The 20,763-nt window shown below is 42.5% G+C and overlaps 1 protein-coding gene across 2 annotated transcripts in view; it reads right to left on the bottom strand.

Annotated features, from left to right (window-relative positions):
- BZW2 (basic leucine zipper and W2 domains 2) overlaps positions 1–20,763 on the bottom strand; it is an 87,072-nt gene that overhangs the window by 37,646 nt on the left and 28,663 nt on the right. For both annotated transcript variants that reach the window (XM_038767786.1, XM_038767777.1), the window contains exons 3-5: positions 10,979–11,155; positions 5,587–5,690; positions 2,131–2,196 (exon numbers count right to left, since the gene is read on the bottom strand). In XM_038767786.1, the coding sequence (XP_038623714.1) occupies positions 2,131–2,196; positions 5,587–5,690; positions 10,979–11,155 (347 nt within the window). The remainder of the gene's footprint in view (positions 1–2,130; positions 2,197–5,586; positions 5,691–10,978; positions 11,156–20,763) is intronic.

Raw genomic sequence — 20,763 nt, 5'->3', positions numbered from 1 at the left:
AGACACCATTTATTGTACATCAAATTCATGAGTCGGTATTTGTGAAGCAACATGGTCCAGTGAACAGAGCATAGGCCTGAGAGTTAGAGGACCTGAGGTCTAATTCCGGCTCTGCCACTCACCTGCTGTGTGACCTTGGGAGAGTCACTTAACTTCTCTGGGCCTCTGTTCCCTCATCTGCAAAATGGGGATTCAGTACCTGTTCTCCTTCTAATTTAGACTGTGTGCCCCACCTGGGACACGATCACCTTGTATCTACCCCAGCATTTTGTACAGTGTTTGGCAGATTGTAAATTCTTAGCAAATATTGTTATTATTATTATTATTATTATTATTATTATTATTATTCCTTTTAAATTACAGGAACAAAATTGAGAACATCAGATGCAGCATGGGCGGGAGGCAAATTTTATTCTCCAATGAGTAAAAGTACCTGAAAAAGTGCTAGATAGTAATCACAGATATTCCAATCCAATAATCCAAAAATATGGATAAAAGCAAGTGCCAGGAAGATTGCATTTTTAATATATCAATTGAGAATAAATCAGAAAGCAGAGAGATCGTGCCATACCACTTTCTTGCCTCAACCATGAACTTTCCACTTCTCCTCTCAGTTTCAACTTTACATAAGTATGTGTGTTTGTGTATATATACCTATATACATAGAGAGAGAGAGAGAGAGAGAGAGAGGGAGAGAGAGAGCACATCCCAAGGTGATAGTTTCAAGGATTTTATCTCATTTTCACCCTCACCTCCCTGTGGAGTGACATGAACTGGTTTTCCTATTTTCCCCATAATTTCCCCCAATTTTCCCCATAATTACTATTAATGCTAATTAGTATTTTATGTTATAACAATAATTATCATTAGTAGTATTTGCTAAGCCCTTAATATGTGCCAAGCACTGTACTAAGCACTGGGATAGACACAAAATAATCAGGCAGCATACAGTCCCAATCTAAAAGACTCAGCCACTTCTACTCTTGAAACTCAATATGATCGATTGATAAGATCATGACCCAGCTCCGCAAGGAAACCTTTCTTGATGAACGCAACCCTAAATTTCTCTCAGAACAGCATAGCCACATGGCTAGATTTTTATACGCCAACAGGTCAGGGACTACATCTTCTTAATATTCTGTCTCATCAGCTAATACACAGCCACACTGTTCATGAGTACTCAACAAATACTAACTAGAAATGTTAGTTCAGGAAGCCTACAAATATTGTGCCTACCGCAGTAAAATCATTTCTCAGGCTGCAATCCTTCTGCATACATGTATGCTTGTTCCACTATGTACATATCAATTTATGTACACAACTGTAAAGTATTTATTTATATTCATGTCTGTCTCCTCCTCTAGACACACATGCTCCTTGTGGGCAGGGAAATGCCAACCAACTCTGTTGTACTGTACTCTCCAAAGCACTTAGTACAGTGCTCTTCACATAGTAAGCTCTCACTGACTGATCCATTCCACGTCAAGACGATGACTCCCCACCATAAGATTGTATCATCATCATCAATCGTATTTATTGAGCGCTTACTATGTGCAGAGTGCTTACTATGTGCAGAGCACTGTACTAAGCGCTTGGGAAGTACAAATTGGCAACATATAGAGACAGTCCCTACCCAACAGTGGGCTCACAGTCTTAAAGGGGGAGACAGAGAACAAAACCAAACATACTAACAAAATAAAATAAATAGAATAGATATGTACAAGTAAAATAAATAGAGTAATAGATTGTATGATATCTATTGTGCCTAGCATCTTAAATTGCAAACATAATCATATGGAAGTCATTAAGCATCTATATAATAGGTAGTAATAATAATAATAATGATGGCATTTATCAAGTGCTTACTATGTGCAAAGCACTGTTCTAAGCGCTGGGGAGGTTACACGGTGATCAGGTTGTCCCATGGGGGGGCTCACAGTCTTAATCCCCATTTTCCAGATGAGGTAACTGAGGCACAGAGAAGTGAAGTGACTTGCCCAAGTCACACAGCTGACAACTGGCGGAGCTGGCATTTGAACCCCTGACCTCTGACTCCAAAGCCCGTGATCTTTCCACTAAGCCATGCTGTTCCTCATAGTAAGCCTAAGGAGTTAGCATTGTAACAATTACCTTTTTGATCTCATCTTCAAAAGCTTTTTCCAAATATTTATATCGTCTGATGAGCTTATTGAAGACCTAGGGATAGAGTAGGCTAAATTAGATGACAGCAGACAATAAAATATGTGTTTTCAAAATCGTAGCATTGGATTAGAGACTTCCATTATCCCAGCTCCTAATATATTCTCTCTCTCTCTCTCTCTCTCTCTCTCTCTCTCTTTCTCTCACACACACATACACACACACACACAGTTTTCTGATAACACAGCAGTTGGATCATGTCTATAAACTATATTGTAATCTACCTAGTGCTTAGTACAGTGCTCTGCACAAAGTAAGCACTCAATAGAGAAGCAGCATGGCTCAGTGGAAAGAACCCGGGGTGGGGAGTCAGAGATCATAGGTTCAAATCCCAGGTCCACCACTTGTCAGCTGTGTGACTTTGAGCAAGTCACTTCACTTCTCTGAGCCTCAGTTCCCTGATCTGTAAAATGGGGATTAAGACTGTGAGCCCCACGTGGGACAATCTGATCACCTTGTATCCTCCCCAGTGCTTAGAACAGTGCTTTTCACATAGTAAGCGCTTAACAAATGCCATCATCATCATCATAAATACCACTGACTGATAGGTTGCATAATATGATGGCATTTCACCCTGCATACACTACAGATGATGATGATGATGATGGCATTTATTAAGCGCTTACTATGTGCAAAGCACTGTTCTAAGCGCTGGGGAGGTTACAAGGTGCTCAGGTTGTCCCACGGGGGGCTCACAGTCTCAATCCCCATTTTCCAGATGAGGTAACTGAGGCCCAGAGAAGCGAAGTGACTTGCCCAAAGTCACACAGCTGACAAATGGCAGAGCCGGGATTTGAACCCATGACCTCTGACTCCAAAGCCCGGGCTCTTTCCACTGAGCCACGCTGCTTCTGCAGATCACCATTCATTCATTCAATCATATTTATTGAGTGCTTACTGTGTGCAGAGCACTGTACTGAGCGCTTGGGAAAGTACCATACAAGAATAAACAGTGGCATTCCCTGCCCACAATGAGCTTACAGTCTAGAGGAATCTCCCCACCTTCAAAACCTTATTCAGATCACATCGCCTGCAGCAGTTTTCCCTAAACCCTCATTTCCCCTAGTCCCTCTCCCTTCTGCATCACTCATGGCCTTGGATTTGTCCCCTTCAAATACTTGATATCCACCCTCCTCAGCCCCACAGCATTTACATACTTAGCCAGCGTTTATTTTAGTGCCTGTCCCCCTCTAGACCCTAAGGTCCTTGTGGGCAGGGAATGTGTCTACCAACTCTGCTGTTTTGTATTTTCCCCAGTGCTTACCCCAATGTTCTTCACCCAGTAAACACTTAATAAATACCACTGATTGTTTGTCACGTGCTTACTCTGTGCCAACCACTGTACTAAGCACTGGGATAGCTCAAAGACTGGATACAGTCCCTGTCTCGCATGGGGCTTACAGTCTAAGTTTGAGAGAGAACAGTTATTGATTACAGATGGGGAAACTGAGGCACAGATAAGTTAAGGGACTTGTCCAAGGTCGCACAGCAAGCAAGTGGTGGAGAACCCTGGTCTTCTAGGTCCCAGAAGTGTGTTCTTTTTTTCCTATTAGGCCATGCTGTTTACATTCTTTCCTACAGAAAACTCACACTATAGTGTGAACACCTTAACTAATTCTTCAGGCTTCACTCAGCGATGCATTGTTGACTGTTATTTGTACATATTTACTATTGTATTTATTTTATTTTGTTAATATGTTTTGTTTTGTTGTCCGTCTCCCCCTTCTAGACTGTGAGCCCGCTGTTGGGTAGGGACCGTCTCTATATGTTGCCAACTTGGACTTCCCAAGCACTTAGTCCAGTGCTCTGCACACAGTAAGCGCTCAATAAATACGATTGAATGAATTCAATCGTATTTACCATATTTGTACATACTTACTATTCTATTTATTTTATTTTGCTAATGTGTTTTTTTGTTGTTGTCCGTCTCCCCCTTCTAGACTGTGAGCCCGCTGTTGGGTAGGGACCGTCTCTATATGTTGCCAACATGGACTTCCCAAGCGCTTAGTACAGTGCTCTGCACACAGTAAGCGCTCAATAAATATGATTGATTGATTGATATCATTGAAATCTGCACTGTGTTGTGTATGACCAACTTCATCCACACTGAAATGGAGTGAATTTGGAAAGCCTGTTACAAAAACTATGGAAGAAAACTTATGAAACACACACGTAAGGAATTCATTCATTCATTCAATTGTATTTACTGAGCGCCTACTGTGTGCAGAGCACTGTACTAAGCACTTGGGAAGTACAAGTTAGCAACATATAGAGATGGTCCCTACCCAACAGTGGGCTCACAGTGTAGAAGGGGGAGACAGAGAACAAAACAAAACATTAACAAAATAAAACAAATAGAATAATAAATATGTACAAATAACGGTCAGTCAACAAAAATGAAAGGTGAGAAAAGTTTTAGACAACTCTCTGAACCTTACTAAAAGGATTTAAACAGTTGGCAATAAATACCTTAATGAGAAAAAGCATTACAAACAGCATGATTCAGAGAGCTAGAATATTAGAGTCTCAAAATTCAGGGACAGATCAGGAAGAAAGAGTACAATAACCATTCAGTTGTGTATTGATCACCTCAGAGTGCTTCAAAACCGGCAAGGCTATTAACTAGAATGAGAATTGAGGTTGTACATGGGGACTTGCCTAAAGACACACAGCTGACAAGTGGCAGAGCCGGGATTGGAACCCATGACCTCTGACTCCCAAACCCGTGCTCTTTCCACTAAGCCACACTGCTTCTCTTTAATGGTATTTGTTCAGTGCTTACTATGTGGCAGGCCTTGTAGTAATTATTGGGATAATAATAATAATAATAGCATTTGTTAAGCACTTACTATGTGCAAAGCACTGTTCTAAATGCTGGGGGGATACAAGGTGATCAGGTTGTCCCGCCTGGGGCTCACAGTCATCATCCCATTTTACAGATGAGGCTCTGAGAAGTTAAGTGACTTGCCCAAGGTCACACAGCAGACATGTGGCGGAGCCGGGATTTGAACCCACAACCTCTGACTCCAAAGCCCACGCTCTTTCCACTGAGCCATGCTGCTTCTTTATGAGATAACTAATGTCTATGTTCATCAGGGGAGGATGAAACGAGGGTACTGGCTGATTGTGCAGGTCTCCAGCATGGTCATCATCATCACTCGTATTTATTGAGCGCTTACTATGTGCAGAGTACTGTACTAAGCGCTTGGGAAGTACAAATTGGCAACATATAGAGACAGTCCCCTCCTGCAGGCTTTGTCTGGGAATCTTCCTTCCTTAAGGACTGAAAAAGAAGTGAGCCCTGACCCTTCCCGGCCGTCTTCTCCGCTACTCCTCCTACTCCGGCTCTCTCTCCGGCTCATCAAGGGATTCCAGGCCAGCCCTAACCTGAGCATAATTCCGGATGGCGTCGTGATCTTCGGCGGCAGAAAACACACAGTGCTTGGTCATCTTGGTCTTATCTCCGTCATCTATCCGAGTCCCTCCGGGGGCTGAGGAGAAGGGAGGGGCATACAAGGAGAAATACTTAGAAGGGGCCCGTAGAACCAAAACGCGATAAGCCGAGTGAGCCACGCTGTTTGCCTTCCCCACAGCACCTGTATATATGTTTGTACATATTTATTACTCTATTTATTTATTTATTTTACTTGTACATATCTGTTCTATTTATTTTATTTTGTTGGTATGTTTGGTTTTGTTCTCTGTCTCCCCCTTTTAGACTGTGAGCCCACTGTTGGGTAGGGACCGTCTCTATATGTTGCCAACTTGTACTTCCCAAGCGCTTAGTACAGTGCTCTGCACACAGTAAGCGCTCAATAAATATGATTGATGGATGGACAAAATGGAGGTAGCGTGGCGGAGTGGAATCAGCACGGGCTTGGGAGTTGGAAGGACCTGGGTTCTGATCCCAACTCCGCCACGCGTACGCTGTGTGACCCTGGGCTAGTAACTTCACTTCACTGGGGCCTCAGTTACCTCATCTGTAAAATGGGGATTGCGGGTGTGAGCCCCATGTGGAACGGGGACTGTATTGAACCTGATTACCTTGTATCTACCCCAGTGTTTAGAACAGGGCTTGGCACATAATAAGCACTTAACAAGTACTCTAATTTATTTATTTTAAAATAGATTCCATCTCTGTCAGAGCCATTAGGCAATGGAATAAATACTCTATTTATTTATTACTCTATTTGTACATATTTATTCTATTTATTTTATTTTGTTAATATGTTTGGTTTTGTTCTCTGTCTCCCCCTTCTAGACGGTGAGCCCGCTGTTGGGTAGGGACCCTCTCTATATGTTGCCAACTTGTACTTCCCAAGCGCTTAGTACAGTGCTCTGCAAACAGTAAGCGCTCAATAAATACGTTTGAATGAATGAATGAATGAATGGAAAAAATAACAGTGGGGAAAGAAAAAAACCCTCGAAGTCCACCTCTCACTTCTCTTTTGAAAATACTGCAGCTTAGTGGAAAAAAAAAAATGAGCCCGAGTCATGGGACCTGGGTTCCAATCCTGGCTCTGCCATTTGCCTGCTGTGTGATCTTGGGCAAGTCACTTAATAATAATAATAATAATGATGGCATTCGTACTTAACTTCTGTGGGGCTCAGTTTCCTCATCTGTAAACAGGGGATTCAATACCTGTTCGCCTCCCCAACACCTAAGAGCTCCATGTGAGGCAGATACTTTGTCTGAACTGATTATCTTGAATCTACCACACTGCTTAGTGTAGGGTTTGGCATGGAAAAAAATCACTCAACGATAACACTATTATTATTATTATTGTTCTTAACTTGTATCTACCCCAGTAGCTTGTGTTTTTTTTCCACTAGGCTGCAGTATTCTCAAAAGATAAGTGAGAAGTAGACTTTGAGTTTTTTTTCTTTCCCACTATTATTTTTTCCATTACCTAATGGCTCTGACAGAGATGGAATCCATTTTAAAATAAATAAAATAATTAAATTACAGTACATGTTAAGAACTTATTATATGCCCAGCATTGTTCTAAACACGGAAGTAGATATAAGTTAATCAGTAGTAATAATCGTAATAACAATTTCCAAAACACTGTTCATATTATTCATTTTGTTCATACATATTGCCTTTCAGGTAAAAAGGGAGGTATTTATAATCCCCATTTTATTGAAGTTACAAAGGTGGTCATATTAATAATGATAATGATGGTATTTCATTAAATCGTATTTATTGAGTGCTTACTGTGTGCAGAGCACTGTACTAAGCGCTTGTATTTGTTAAGCACTTACTATGTACCAGGCACTGTTCTAAGCACTAGGGTAGACACAAGATAAACAGGTTGGACACAGTCCCTGTCCCACATGGGGCTCACAGTCTTAATCCCCATTTTCCAGATGAGGGAACTGAGGCCAGAGAAGTGAAATGACTTACCCAAGGTCACACAGCAGACAAGTGGCGGAGGCAGGATTAGAACCCATGACCTTCTGACTCCCTGCCCCCTGCTATAACCACTACGCTATGCTGCTTCTCCTAATAATAGCTCCATTTTACAGATGAGGAAACTGAAGCCCAAACAGGAGGAAGCTGGAAATCCTTTTCCTTTGGGAGTCAGGGCAAAGCTGAGATTGTTCCCTGGAGTCACAGGTAAACTGAGAAGCGGCATGACCTAAGAGAAGCAGCGTGGCTCAGTGGGAAAGAGCACGGGCTTTGGAGTCAGAGGTCATGGGTTCAAATCCCGGCTCCGCCAATTAGCTGTGTGACTTTGGGCAAGTCACTTAACTTCTCTGGGCCTCAGTTACCTCATCTGTAAAATGGGGATGAAGACTGTGAGCCCCCTGTGGGACAACCTGATCATCTTGTAACCTCTCCAGCGCTTAGAACAGTACTTTGCACATAGTAAGCGCTTAATAAATGCCATTTAAAAAAATGGCTAGAGCACAGGCCTGGGACGTAGGTAGACATGAGTTAATCCCTGCTCAGCCACTTGTTTGCTGTGTGGCCTTGGGCAAGTCACTTAACTTCTCTGTGCCTCAGTTATTTCATCTGTAAAGTGGGGATCAAGTCTGTTAGTCCTATGCGGAACAGGGACTGAGTCCAATCTGATTAACTTGTAACTACTCCAGCTCTTAGTTCAGTGCCTGGGCATGTAGTAAGAGCTTAACAAATACCATTAAAAACAAACAAACAAGTGCTCCCCCTCCCCATCCCCTCCGCCTTACCTCCTTCCCCTCCCCACAGCACCTGTATATATGTATAGATGTTTGTACGTATTTATTACTCTATTTATTTATTTTCTTTGTACATATTTATTCTATTTATTTTATTTTGTTAATATGTTTTGTTTTGTTCTCTGTCTCCCCCTTCTAGACTGTGAGCCCACTGTTGGGTAGGGACCGTCTCTAGATGTTGCCAACTTGTACTGCCCAAGCGCTTAGTACAGTGCTCTGCACACAGTAAGCACTCAATAAATACGATTGAATGAATGAAAAAACTCCAGCCAGAGTGGAGAAGCCACTTGTCTGTCTCATTGGTGCTAGATGGCAAATAACCCAGAAACAAAGGCTGAGTCCCAAATCACTCTTTGGTTTACCCTGCTTCTGGGAAACTGAAAATCAAGGCAACCAGATCCTCTTAGGTCTGGGGCCACATCTAATAGTTGCTGATTGCTACTGCACGATTAAACCTTATAATTGCCCAATTTGAAGGTCTGGTAGCAAAATAACCCATTTGCAGCAATTTCATTTGCTGGTTTCAGCTGATCTGGAGTTTATGTGCAGTCCCCCTTACAACAATGTTGAGAAGTCAAACCGCCCCCCACCCCACAAAGTACAGAAAGTGGTTTTTACAGGCACAATGTCCAGCCCTCTCAAATCCATTTTTAATAAGTCATAAGTTCTTGATGGGGGCGAAGGATGTGATGAGGGAAAAAAACAGAGAATCTACTTGAAGCCATCATTGTGGCTGCTTCTGGGTCAAGGGCTATTTATTAAGTCGGGTTTAGGACAGGAAAAACAAACTAATAATAATAATGACATTTATTAAGCGCTTACTATGTGCAAAGCACTGTTCTAAGTGGTTGCTTTGCTGCTTCCCTCCCCTAGAAGCAGGTGGGGAGCAGGGATTGGAGAGAGAAGTAGAAAGCGACAGATGGAGATGGAGAGATGTCTTCTGTGGCCTTTCTGTTGGAAGGATGTGAGGGAAGGCTCTTAGTACAGTGCTCTGCACACAGGAAGCGCTCAATAAATATGACTGAATGAATGAAGGGGGCCAGGAGAAGGTTAAAGCAGGGAGAGCGGCAGGACTTCATTTCTCTTCCGTCACTGCCTGTGTCAGCTGCAGGGAAAAGGACCTTTGGGAAGTCCAGCCCACAGCAGTTGCAGGATGGAAAGAAGCAGCAGCAGCTGTAAAATAAAAAAATCCCTTCTCACTCAGCCAAAATCCTGAGCAATCTGACTGTCTGGGACTTGCTCATTCTTTATTAGGGAATTTATTAAGGGCTTACAGTGTGCTAAGCCCTGGGGCAGACATAATCATTGAGGTGTTTGTTAAGCGCTTACTATGTGGGTAGGTATGGGTAGATACAAGCAAGCAAGTCCTTGTCCCACATGGGGCTCACAGTCTTATCCCCATTTTAAAGATGAAGTAACCGAGGCCCAGAGAGGTGAAGTGGCTTGCCCAAGTTCACACAGTACACAAGTGGAGGAGCTGGGATAAGAACCCAGGCCCAGTCTCCATCCATTAGGTCATGCTGCTGCTTGACACATCAGATCAGACACAGGTTTACTCCCCCATGGGACTCACATGGTAGGAGGTAAGCAGAGCCCGTTGTTGGGTAGGGACTGTCTCTATCTGTTGCCGAATTGTACTTTCCAAGAGCTTAGTACAGTGCTCTGCACACAGTAAGCGCTCAATAAATACGACTGAATGAATGAACGAATGAATTATTCTCTGCTCTGCTATACTGTAAATGCTCTGAGGGTAGGAACCATGGCTACTAATTCTAATGTACTCTTTAAAGTGCTTTGCACATAGCAAGCACTCAATGCTATTGATAGATTCCCATTTTACAGATGAGGAGACTGAGGCACAAGGAGGTTTTTAAAAAAATCATTCATTCATTCAATTGTATTTATTGAGCACTTACTGTGTGCAAAACACTGTACTAAGGGCTTGGGAGAATACACTATAACAACGAACAGACACAATCCCTGCCCACAACGAGCTCACAGTCTAGAGAGGGTCATGAAAAGGGATTTGCCAACTACAGCTTTGCAGTAATTTAAATGGCATTTGTTAAGCCAGGCACTGTAGTAAGTGCTGGGGTACATACAAGCTAATCACGTTGGACATAGTCCCCGTCCCACATGGGGATCACAGTCTTAATCCTTATTTTACAGATGAAGGAACTGAGGCACAGAGAAGCAAAGTGACTTGCCCGAGATCATACAGCATGCACGTGGCAGAGTCAGGATTAGAACCCAGGTCCTTCTAACTCCCAGGCTCATTTTATATCCACTAGGCCACCCTACTTATAAACAAATCCCCCAGAGTCACACACATCAGGCCAAGGGCAGAGCTGGGATTGAAATTACCAGCCCCGTTTCCTGTGCACTCTAAAACACTGGATATTTTCATTTTGATTCATTCACAGAGGCATTCAAGCCTATTATAAACTCTACCTTTATCTTCATAGAGTAGCTAACAACAAAGGAACACGTAGCAAATCCTTTTTCAATAGGGTGTACTTTGTTTTTTAACATAGAACTAAGATGTTAAATGGAAAGACAGAAGCGCAAGATTTACCAAGCATACTGCCGGCTACCAGGACATCAAAGAGAGTGTCAGCATAGCGACGATAGTCTAATCGCGAGCCAGTGGAGTCCAGAAACTTGGCTACAGCCTCAAGGTCACCTCCGGCATCATTGAGACCCTGGACGAGTGAATCCCTGAAGACTGTGGGTTCGAATTTCTCTTTTTCATCTGGAAGAAAATGGCTACTGTGAGTCACTCACATGGTCCACAGCAAACAGACAGGCCTGCCAAGATAATGAGTTGATTTGCCTTTATTTTCGTTTTTTTTGTTTTTTTTTTTTAATTTTTCTAATGACCTTTTTGCGTGTTGAGTAGACTAACCAAGGGGGAAGGAAAAATCAAGTCAATTGTTGCAGTGTTCCCTGCCCTAATGAATCCTGCATCTCTAAGTGGGAGGGACCTTTTTTGGATTTTGTGATATTTGTTAAGCACTTACTATGTTCCAGGCACTGTTCTAAGCACTGGGGTAGATATAAGCTAATCAGGTTGGACATAGTCCAACCTTACAATCTTACAATCACAATCTTAATCCCCATTTTATAGATGAGGTAACTGAGGCACAGAGAAGTGAACTGACTTGCTTGTATCTACCCCAGCAATTAGTAGAGTGCCTGGCACATCAATCAATCAATCAATCGTATTTATTGAGCGCTTACTGTGTGCAGAGCACTGTACTAAGCGCTTGGGAAGTACAAGTTGGCAACATATAGAGACAGTCCCTACCCAACAGTGGGCTCACAGTCTAAAAGGCACATAGTAAGCGCTTAACAAATACCATAAAAAAGGGAGGGAGATGGGGGTCTCCTCATCAGGTAAACATTGTCTCTAAAAGCAGTGATTTATTCTCATGGGACTGCCACACAATTTAACATTTTTCACTGTTAGGGATTTGGAAGGTTGGTTCAGGCCTTGAAAGCCCTAATAGATTAACAAGCCTCTTACAGGTTAGCAAGGGCTTCTAATGTTTTTGTTCTCTAATCTGCGGGGACAGCCAGGTTTATTTCACATCCTTACAGTGTCCAAGGTCAAGCAGAAAGCAATATGAAACATGCAGGGGAGTTTCTGTGCCACACAGACATCAGTGTTCCAAATAATTTAAAAAATATTCAGGACTGCGGTAGCATAGGGAACTTATGTACCCTTTCCCAGAAATTGTTTTGAATCAGTACCAGCAATATACATAGTTCAACCTATTTCTGGCTTGGAGGTCTTGAACTCCTGAGAAGCAGTGTAGCTTAGTGGAAAGACCCGGACTTGGGAGTCAGAGGTCGTGGGTTCTAATCCTGGCTCCGCTACTTGTCAGCTGTGTGACTTTGGGCAAGTCACTTAACTTCTCTGTGCCTCAGTTACCTCACCTGTAAAGTGGGGATTAAGACTGTGAGCCCCATGTGGGACAACCTGAATACCTTGTATCTACCACAGCGCTTAGAACAGTGCTTGGCACATAGTACGTGCTTAACAAATACCATCATTCTTATTCCCTTGTACATCTTTACTATTCTATTTATTTTATTAATGATGTGCATCTAGCTTTACTTCTATTTATTCTGATGACTTCATCATCATCATCAATCGTATTTATTGAGCGCTTACTATGTGCAGAGCACTGTACTAAGCGCTTGGGAAGTATATATGTACAAACATATATGACTTGACACCTGTCCACATGTTTTGTTTTGTTGTCTGTCTCCCCCTTCTAGACTGTGAGCCCGTTGTTGGGTACGGACCGTCTCTATATGTTGCCAACTTGTACATCCCAAGTGCTTAGTACAGTGCTCTGCACATAGTAAGCACTGAATAAATATGATTGAATGAATGAATGAATTGCCTAGAAATCATGGTGTCAACTTTTGCCTTGAGTATTTGCCTCTTTGGGAGCACTTTGGATTATCTGGGCTTGAAGATTTAAACCAGGATCATTTTGTTAGAGATGTATATATGTACATATCTGTAATTTATTGATTTATATTCACTTCTGTCTCCCCTTCTAGACTGTACGTTTGTTGGTTGTGGGCAGGGAACATGTCTAACAATGCTGTTATACTGTACTCTCCCAAGCGCTTAGTACAGTGCTCAACACGCAGTAAGCAGTCAATAAATATGATTGATGTTGAATTACAAAAGCAATAGTGATGTTGCACAAACCAATTAGGGCATGTGAGGCCCAGAATAATAATAATTATTATTATGGTATTTGTTAAGCACTTACTATGTGCCAAGCACTGTTCTAAGTACTGGGGTTGACAAAAGGTAATCAGGTTGGACACAATCTCTGTCCCACATGGGGCTCACAGTCTTAATCCCCATTTAACCGATGAGGTAACTGAGGCCCAGAAGGGAAGTGATTTGCCCAAGGTCACCCAGCAGACACACGGCAGAGCTGGAATCAGAACCCAGGTCTTTCTGACACCCAGACCCATGCTCTATCCACTGAGCCACACTGCTTCTCCAACACATTTTCCAATTACAAATTACACAATTGGTAGTGCCATCACATGATCATTCCAAAGGACTCCCAACAACGCGCTACGCCTCCAGCGTATTTGTTAAGTGCTGGGAAAGAGGATCCCATTTGGCTAATGGGAAGCTGAAATCCAGAGAGGTTAAGTGGCCCACCTATGTAATAACATGATACAATGGAGAATGCAGGTCTCCTGCCAGCTATTCCGGCAATCAGTAGTTTTCACAGCAAACATTGTCCATTTGTTTCTTTGCTCTCTGGAGGTATGGGCAGGGAATATGTCTGCCAACTCTGTTATATTGTACTCTCCCAAGAGCTTAGTACAGCGCTCTGCCCACAGTAAGCACTTATTAAATATCACTGATTGATTTCAGAGAATATTTTGTTTTGTTTAGAGATTCATCACTGACAAGCTGAAGATCTTAGCTTCAGATAAGTGAGAGGAACTTAAAATTCCCATTTTTTGCCCTACTGACAATTAAATAAACTAGACTAGCTGGATTGAGGTTTGGGGGTGAGGTGGTGGGGGAGAGAGACAGAAACATTAAAGCCATGGTCTAATTGCAATCAGATGACCTACCCAAGAATAATAATAATGATGACGACGGTATTTGTTAAGCTCTTACTATGTGTCAAGCACTGTTCTAAGTGCTGGGGTACATGCAAGGTAATGAGGTTGTCCCAGGTGGGGCTCACAGTCTTAATCCCCATTTTACAGACGAGGTAACTGAGGCACAGAGAAATGAAGTGACCTGTCCAAAGTCACACAGCTGATAAGTGGCGGAGCCGGAATTAGAACCCATGACCTCTGACTCTTTCCACTAAACTACACTGCTTCTCTGAATTCACAAGCCTCCAGACACTTACTCCAATTACCCTCTTTCAAATCATTTCACCAGGATCCCAGATCAGTTATTGAAAATGTCATCCCCAAAGTATTATTCTTTCCCTTCTTCAATCTTCTGCAGATTTCTCTGGGAAGCACAAATCTCTTCAGCAACAAAGGGCAGTCAAAAGTTATATTTTCCCCAAAACACTACAGCGATAAAAAGAGACCCATTGGATGGATGTGACAGTGGTAACTAAAAAACAAACACATTAATCGCTGCGATCCCCACAGTGATCTTAATCCAAGGACCTCCCATCACAGTCCCTCAGCACTTTTTTCCAACTAATGCTGCAAATGTTAATGGTGACACGTCTTATAGCACTCCGAAATAATGCTTTGGCTTTGCAAACTCTACCTTGGCTCAAACACCTCTTTCTGTGTCTTCCCCCATCTGCTTTTCAGTACTTGGAATGATCTCAATAGGGAGATTAAAAACTCATTTAAATAGCTCTTTGTTCTCCACTTGATAAAAAATATTGTGCAGCTGCTGCTATTTTAGCAGGAGGCAACTTTTTCGCACAGTAGGATATGAAAGATAACACTTTGTGAATTACATTTACAATACACTTAGATCTAATTCATAATTTTAATTATTGGTATATATTTACATTGTGAATGGATCAAGAAACGATATTGTGTTATTATCACTCTCTAGAACATTTATATTGTTTTGTTTCTCTTTTTTTTGGATCCTGGGAATGCATTCATGTACTTCCTATGGGAAACCATTCTTTGTGTTGGTGGTCTATTTTCATGGAACGAATTGTTCTTTTTAATGGTATTTGTTAAGCACTTACAGTGCGTTAGGTACAGTACTTAGCTCTGGGGTAGATACAAGATAATCAGGTTGGACACCATCCCTACGTAGTAGGGAGTGTGATCAGAAGCAGCATGACATAATGGATAGAGCGTGGGCCTGGGAATCAGAAGGTCATGGGTTCTAATCGCGGTTCCGCCGCTTGTCTGCTGTGTGACCTTAGGCAAGTCACTTCACTTCTCTGTGTCTCAGTTACCTCGTCTGTAAAATGGGGATTGAGACTGTGAGCCCCACGTGGGGCAGGGACTGTGTCCAGCCCGATTTGCTTGTATCCACCCCAGCGCTTAGAACAGTGCTTGGTACACAGTAAGCAGTTAACAAATACCATAATTATTATTATTATTTAATCCCCATGTTACAGGCGAGGTAACTGAGGCACAGAGAAGTTAAGTGACAGCAGATAAGCGGCAGAGCTGGGATCAGAACCCAGATCTTTATGACTTCCAGGTTCATGCCCTATCCATTAGGTCATGCTGCTTCTCAATTAAAATTGCTAGCCACATTCATATTCAATCTATCTCCAAAACTTGGAGGTTTTACCTTCCCAACATTGCGGAAATCTGCCCTTTCCTTTCCATGCAAACTGCTACTTGACTGGGTTAAGCACTCATCATATTCATTCATTTATTCAATCATATTTATTGAGCTCTTATTGTGCGCAGAGCACTGTACTAAGCACTTGGGAAGTACAAATCGGCAACATAGAGAGATGGCCCCTACCCAATAACCTTCTAGACTGTGAGCCCACTGTTGGGTAGGGACCATCTCTATATGTTGCCAACTTGTACTTTCCAAACACTTAGTACAGTGCTCTGCACACAGTAAGCGCTCAATAAATACCATTGAATGAATGAATGTGTGGAGGGAGGGCATTCCAGGCCAGGGGAAGAACGTGGGCCAGGGGTCGATGGTGGGACAGGTGAGAACAAGGCCCAGTGAGGAGGTTAGCGGCGGCCGAGGAGCGGAGGGTGCGGGCCGGGTAGAAATATCCGCTCCAGCTGGTCCTGGACGTCCTTCATTCCGGGAAAGGTGGCCACTCCCTGGATCATCTCCACATATCCTAACAAGCAGAGTCCTCAGTGGAGCCCAGAAGGACGTTGGGGGGGGGCCTGTGCCGCAGGGTGACCACTTTACTGGAGTTCGTGTGGCTGGGGACAGACTTGGCGCAAGCCAGACCAGACCAAAGTCAGCCAGCTTGAGCTCTCCCAGGTGGCTGATGAGCAGCTTCTGGGGCTTGAGGGATGGGTGCAGGATAGACCGCTGCTGGATGTGGGAGAGCCCAAGGAGCAACTCGAACGAGTTGTCATATAATAATAATAATAATAATAATAATGGCATTTATTAAGTGCTTACTATGTGCAAAGCACTGTTCTAAGTGCTGGGGAAGTTACAAGGTGATCAGGTTGTCCCATGGGGGGCTCACAGTCTTAATCCCCATTTTACAGATGAGGTAACTGAGGAACAGAGAAGTTAAGTGACTTGCCCAAAGTCACACAGCTGACAAATGGTGGAGCCAGGATTTGAACCCCTGACCTCTGACTCCAAAGCCCGGGCTCTTTCCACTGAGCCATGCTGCTTCTCATATAGTAGTCATATACCTCCATGACTACTGCATCAGCCTCCTCACTGTTCTTCAGGCCTTCTGTTTCTCCCTGCTGCTGCTGCTGCCTGGATTATTTTTCTAAAAAAATGTTCAATCCACAATTCCCCACCCCCCACCCCGCCTCAAGAACCACCATCTTGCCCATCCACCTCTGCAAACGGAAACTCCTTTACACCGGCTTTAGAGTACTTAATCAGCTCGCCCCTTTCTACCTTACCTTGTTGATTTCTTTCTACAGCCCAGTCTGCATAAAATAACATCTCCAAGAAGCCTCCTGACTATATCCTCATCTCCCCTACTCCCACTCTTTTCTGCATTCTCTATGTTCTTAGATCCATACCCTTTAAGCACTCGATATTCACCTCACCTTCAGCCCTACAGCACATAAGTTATAATAGTTATAGTTATAATAGTACATAGTTATAATTCATTTGAATGTCTGCCTCCCCTTATGGACTGTAAGATCCTGGTGGGCAGGGGATGTGTTTACCAACTCAGTAATAGTGTGCTCTCCCAAGCGCTTAGTACAGTGTTCTACACATAAGAGGTGCTCAATAAATACCAATGATTGATTAACCAGGGTCTCAGTTTTGAGAACTTGACATCTGAAGCCCATAATGGTTCACTAAAGAAAATGTTAGGTAAGTTAGATTGCCCATCCATAGGGGGTAACCATCACACATTTTTCTAATCATCCTCTGGCCACTGCTGGCGACATTATGGACCACTGGTCAGTCAGTCTATCGTATTTATTGAGCACTAAACTAAGCACTTAGGAGAGTACAATATAACAGATACAATCCCTGCCCACAATGAGCTGACCCAATATGGCATTGTCTATAGCCTTGTGTTCTTACACTGGTGTGACTGACCAGGAAAGATAGCGATTCATTCATTCATTCATTCAATAGTATTTATTGAGTGCTTACTGTGTGCAGAGCACTGTACTAAGCGCTTGGGAAGTACAAGTTGGCAACATATAGAGACGGTCCCTACCCAAAAGCGGGCTCACAGTTTAGAAAAGTGATCCCTTGGACAATTTCTCTGAATAATAAATCCAGGTCATTAGGAGGAACCTCCTATAAGATTTCCACCGTGGTTTCTTCCAAAGTAGAACGCAAATCACACCAACACCCCATCTCCAATTTTTTCCCTTTAAGGAACTCTAGTTTTTCAAGTCTCCAAACCATGACCCTCCTGGATCTTAGCTTCTTGTGGATAAGAAACGTGAATGCCAACTCTATTATACAGTACTCTCCCAAGTGCTTAGTACAATGCTCTGCACAGAGTAAGTGGTCAAAAATACAGTTGATTAATTGATCTTACAAGTGGTCCCTCCTCCCAGAGGGATTCCTAGATCAGTTTTCACTTTCCTGGTCATGCCACATTACCATGCCTCTTACCTGTAATTTATTTACTTATTTTTATTCGTGCCTGTCTCCCCCTCTAGACTGTAAACTCCTTGTGGGCAGGGAATGTGTCTGTTTATTGTTATATTGTACTCTCCCAAGCACTTAGTACAGTGCTCTGCACACAATAAGCACCCGATAAATATGAATGAATGAATGAATCTGGTCATCCGTACTATAGTTGTTTACTTTTGTCTTTCATCATGTGTGTCTATGGCCTTATTTTTTACCTCATGCATAGTTGGCAATCTACACCCAATTGCTCCTCCCACTAGTCAGATGTATCTTGAGGACAGCAATTTGCCATTTCTATTCAATACTGTGCTCTGCTTGTGGTAGGTGCTCAATAAATATTGTTACCATTAGAGTGTAAGCTCCTTGTGGACAGAGAACACATCATTTCTTTGCATTGTACTTTCCCATGTGCTTAGTCCTTTGCAATGTGTCCGGTATCGGCTCAAATACCACTGCTACTCATTCATTCATTTATTTGATCGTATTCATTGAGCGCCTACTGTATGCAAAGCACTATACTAAGCGCTTGGGAGAGTACACTATAACAATAAACAGACATTCCCTGCCCTCAACAAGCTTATGGTCTAGAGATGAGCTTATGGTCTCATTTTTTTTGGTCTCCAGTTTGCCTACCCAATCTAACTAGGGCAGTGGAGTTCATTCCTGCACAAAGCAGAGGCTAATGCAGCCGCATCAACCTATAATCTAATGTAGTATTATGTAAACATGCTCTAAATACATCATAAAAAAAATTGAAACAAACAACATAAATGCCAAATGAATCATAGGCAAATCAGCGGCTCTAAATAAGAGAAAATCTTTCCGGTTTCAAATTTAAGACCAAATCCCAGGGTCTCAATTTACTCCCGGAATCAAGCCGGTCATTGTGCAACACATTTTTCAGTTCTATCTTGGCTGCTCAGTTTAGTATCTATGAATCAGCATTACTTTAATAAAAGGGCTGTAACTGGAGATACCAGTCACAGATTAACAAAATCCCCCAGCAGGCAATGAACAGCATATTGTCCTACAATATATTCTTGTATCTAAAATGAACTTCATAATTCCCCTAGGCAGCCGATACCTTAAAATTATACTGTAATCAGGTTTCTACATTCAATTGTCATTCACTAATTACAGCCTTTTGAAACTGCTTAGATAAATGGTTTTTGAAGTTAAAAGTTTACTGGCAACATTGTGGAAAGGATAAGAAAAGAGTTAACACAGGAAGTGCAACATTGTGGAAATGATAAGAAAAGAATCACTCAATCAACACAGAAAGAGCTCAGTAAATACAATTGATTGATTGATTGACACCCCAGGTCACAACTTCCTGAGGAAAGGATTCTTTTGATACCACCTGCTGTGTGAAGGCCTGTTTCCTATCTTTGGCCTGGTTGAAAAGGCATCTCCTTTTGGGTGAGATTTCATGATTATGGAAATGGTCAGGAAAGCTGAAGTAAGAAGCAAACAGAAGTGAGATGGTTTTGCTGCCCTAATCTCACTCACTCACTCAATCAATCGTATTTATTGAGCACTTACTGTGTGCAGAGCACTGTACTAAACACTTGGGAAGTACAAGTTGGAGCGCTTGGGAAGTATACTCAGTTGCTCCAAGGGAATAAAATAGGTAAGGAAAGTTAGAGGGGAGAAAGAACTAAGAAGGGCAATTAGAGATGAGCCAGCCTGTCAGCCTGATAACAGTATTTATTGAGAAGCAGTATTACCTAATGGATAGAGCACAAGCCTGGGAGTCAAAAAGACCTGGGTTCTAAATCACGACTCTGCCACTTGTCTGCTGCATGACCTTGGGCAAGTCACTTCGCTTCTCTAAGCCTCAGTTTCCTCATCTGGAAAAATGAGGATTAAGACTGTGAGTCCTATATGGGACAGGGACTGTATCCAACTCGATTTGCTTGTATCCACTCCAGCACTTAGTACAGCACCTGGCATATAGTAAGTGCTTAAAAATACTATTATTATTATTACAATGTGGAAATCATTCCTGATCAGATCAATCAATCATTTATTGAGAGCTTACTATGTGCAGAGCACTCTATTAAGCCCTTGGGAGAATACAGTACAACAGAATTAGCAGGCATGTTCTCAGATCTCCACTAAGGAGTCACCCACCTCACTGTACATGTTTCCAATATTTGGAAATGGGAGGGATGAGGGGACAGAAGTTTTGTGTGACCTTAAGCAGGTTACTTAACTTCTCTATGCCTCAGTATGTCACATAGTCCAGTTCATCCCCAACCACGCCTGGCTCACCTGATGTCAACCCATCCCAAGAATCTTCAGTGGGATGTGAGAGACACCCAGAAATTTCAGGACTTTCTCAGGACATCATTTTAGGTTGAGTGACACAGAGAACTCTAAGAGTCAGGCAAAAGTTTCAGTAACAACCTTGGGTGAAGGACATACGCGGAGAGTAAATGCCCATCATCTTGATAAAATCTGAACGAGCCCCTTATTATCACCAAGAGCTACAAGGAAGGTTTTCTGAACATTACCAAAATAGGGAAGAAAAATGTCCAAACTCCCAATACTTGCCCATACACTTTCTCAGATTATAAAAA

The sequence above is a fragment of the Tachyglossus aculeatus genome, chromosome 2 (assembly GCF_015852505.1).
Source record: "Tachyglossus aculeatus isolate mTacAcu1 chromosome 2, mTacAcu1.pri, whole genome shotgun sequence".
In the NCBI taxonomy this organism is placed as follows: domain Eukaryota; kingdom Metazoa; phylum Chordata; class Mammalia; order Monotremata; family Tachyglossidae; genus Tachyglossus; species Tachyglossus aculeatus.
This window is presented reverse-complemented; position numbering and strand designations above follow the sequence as displayed.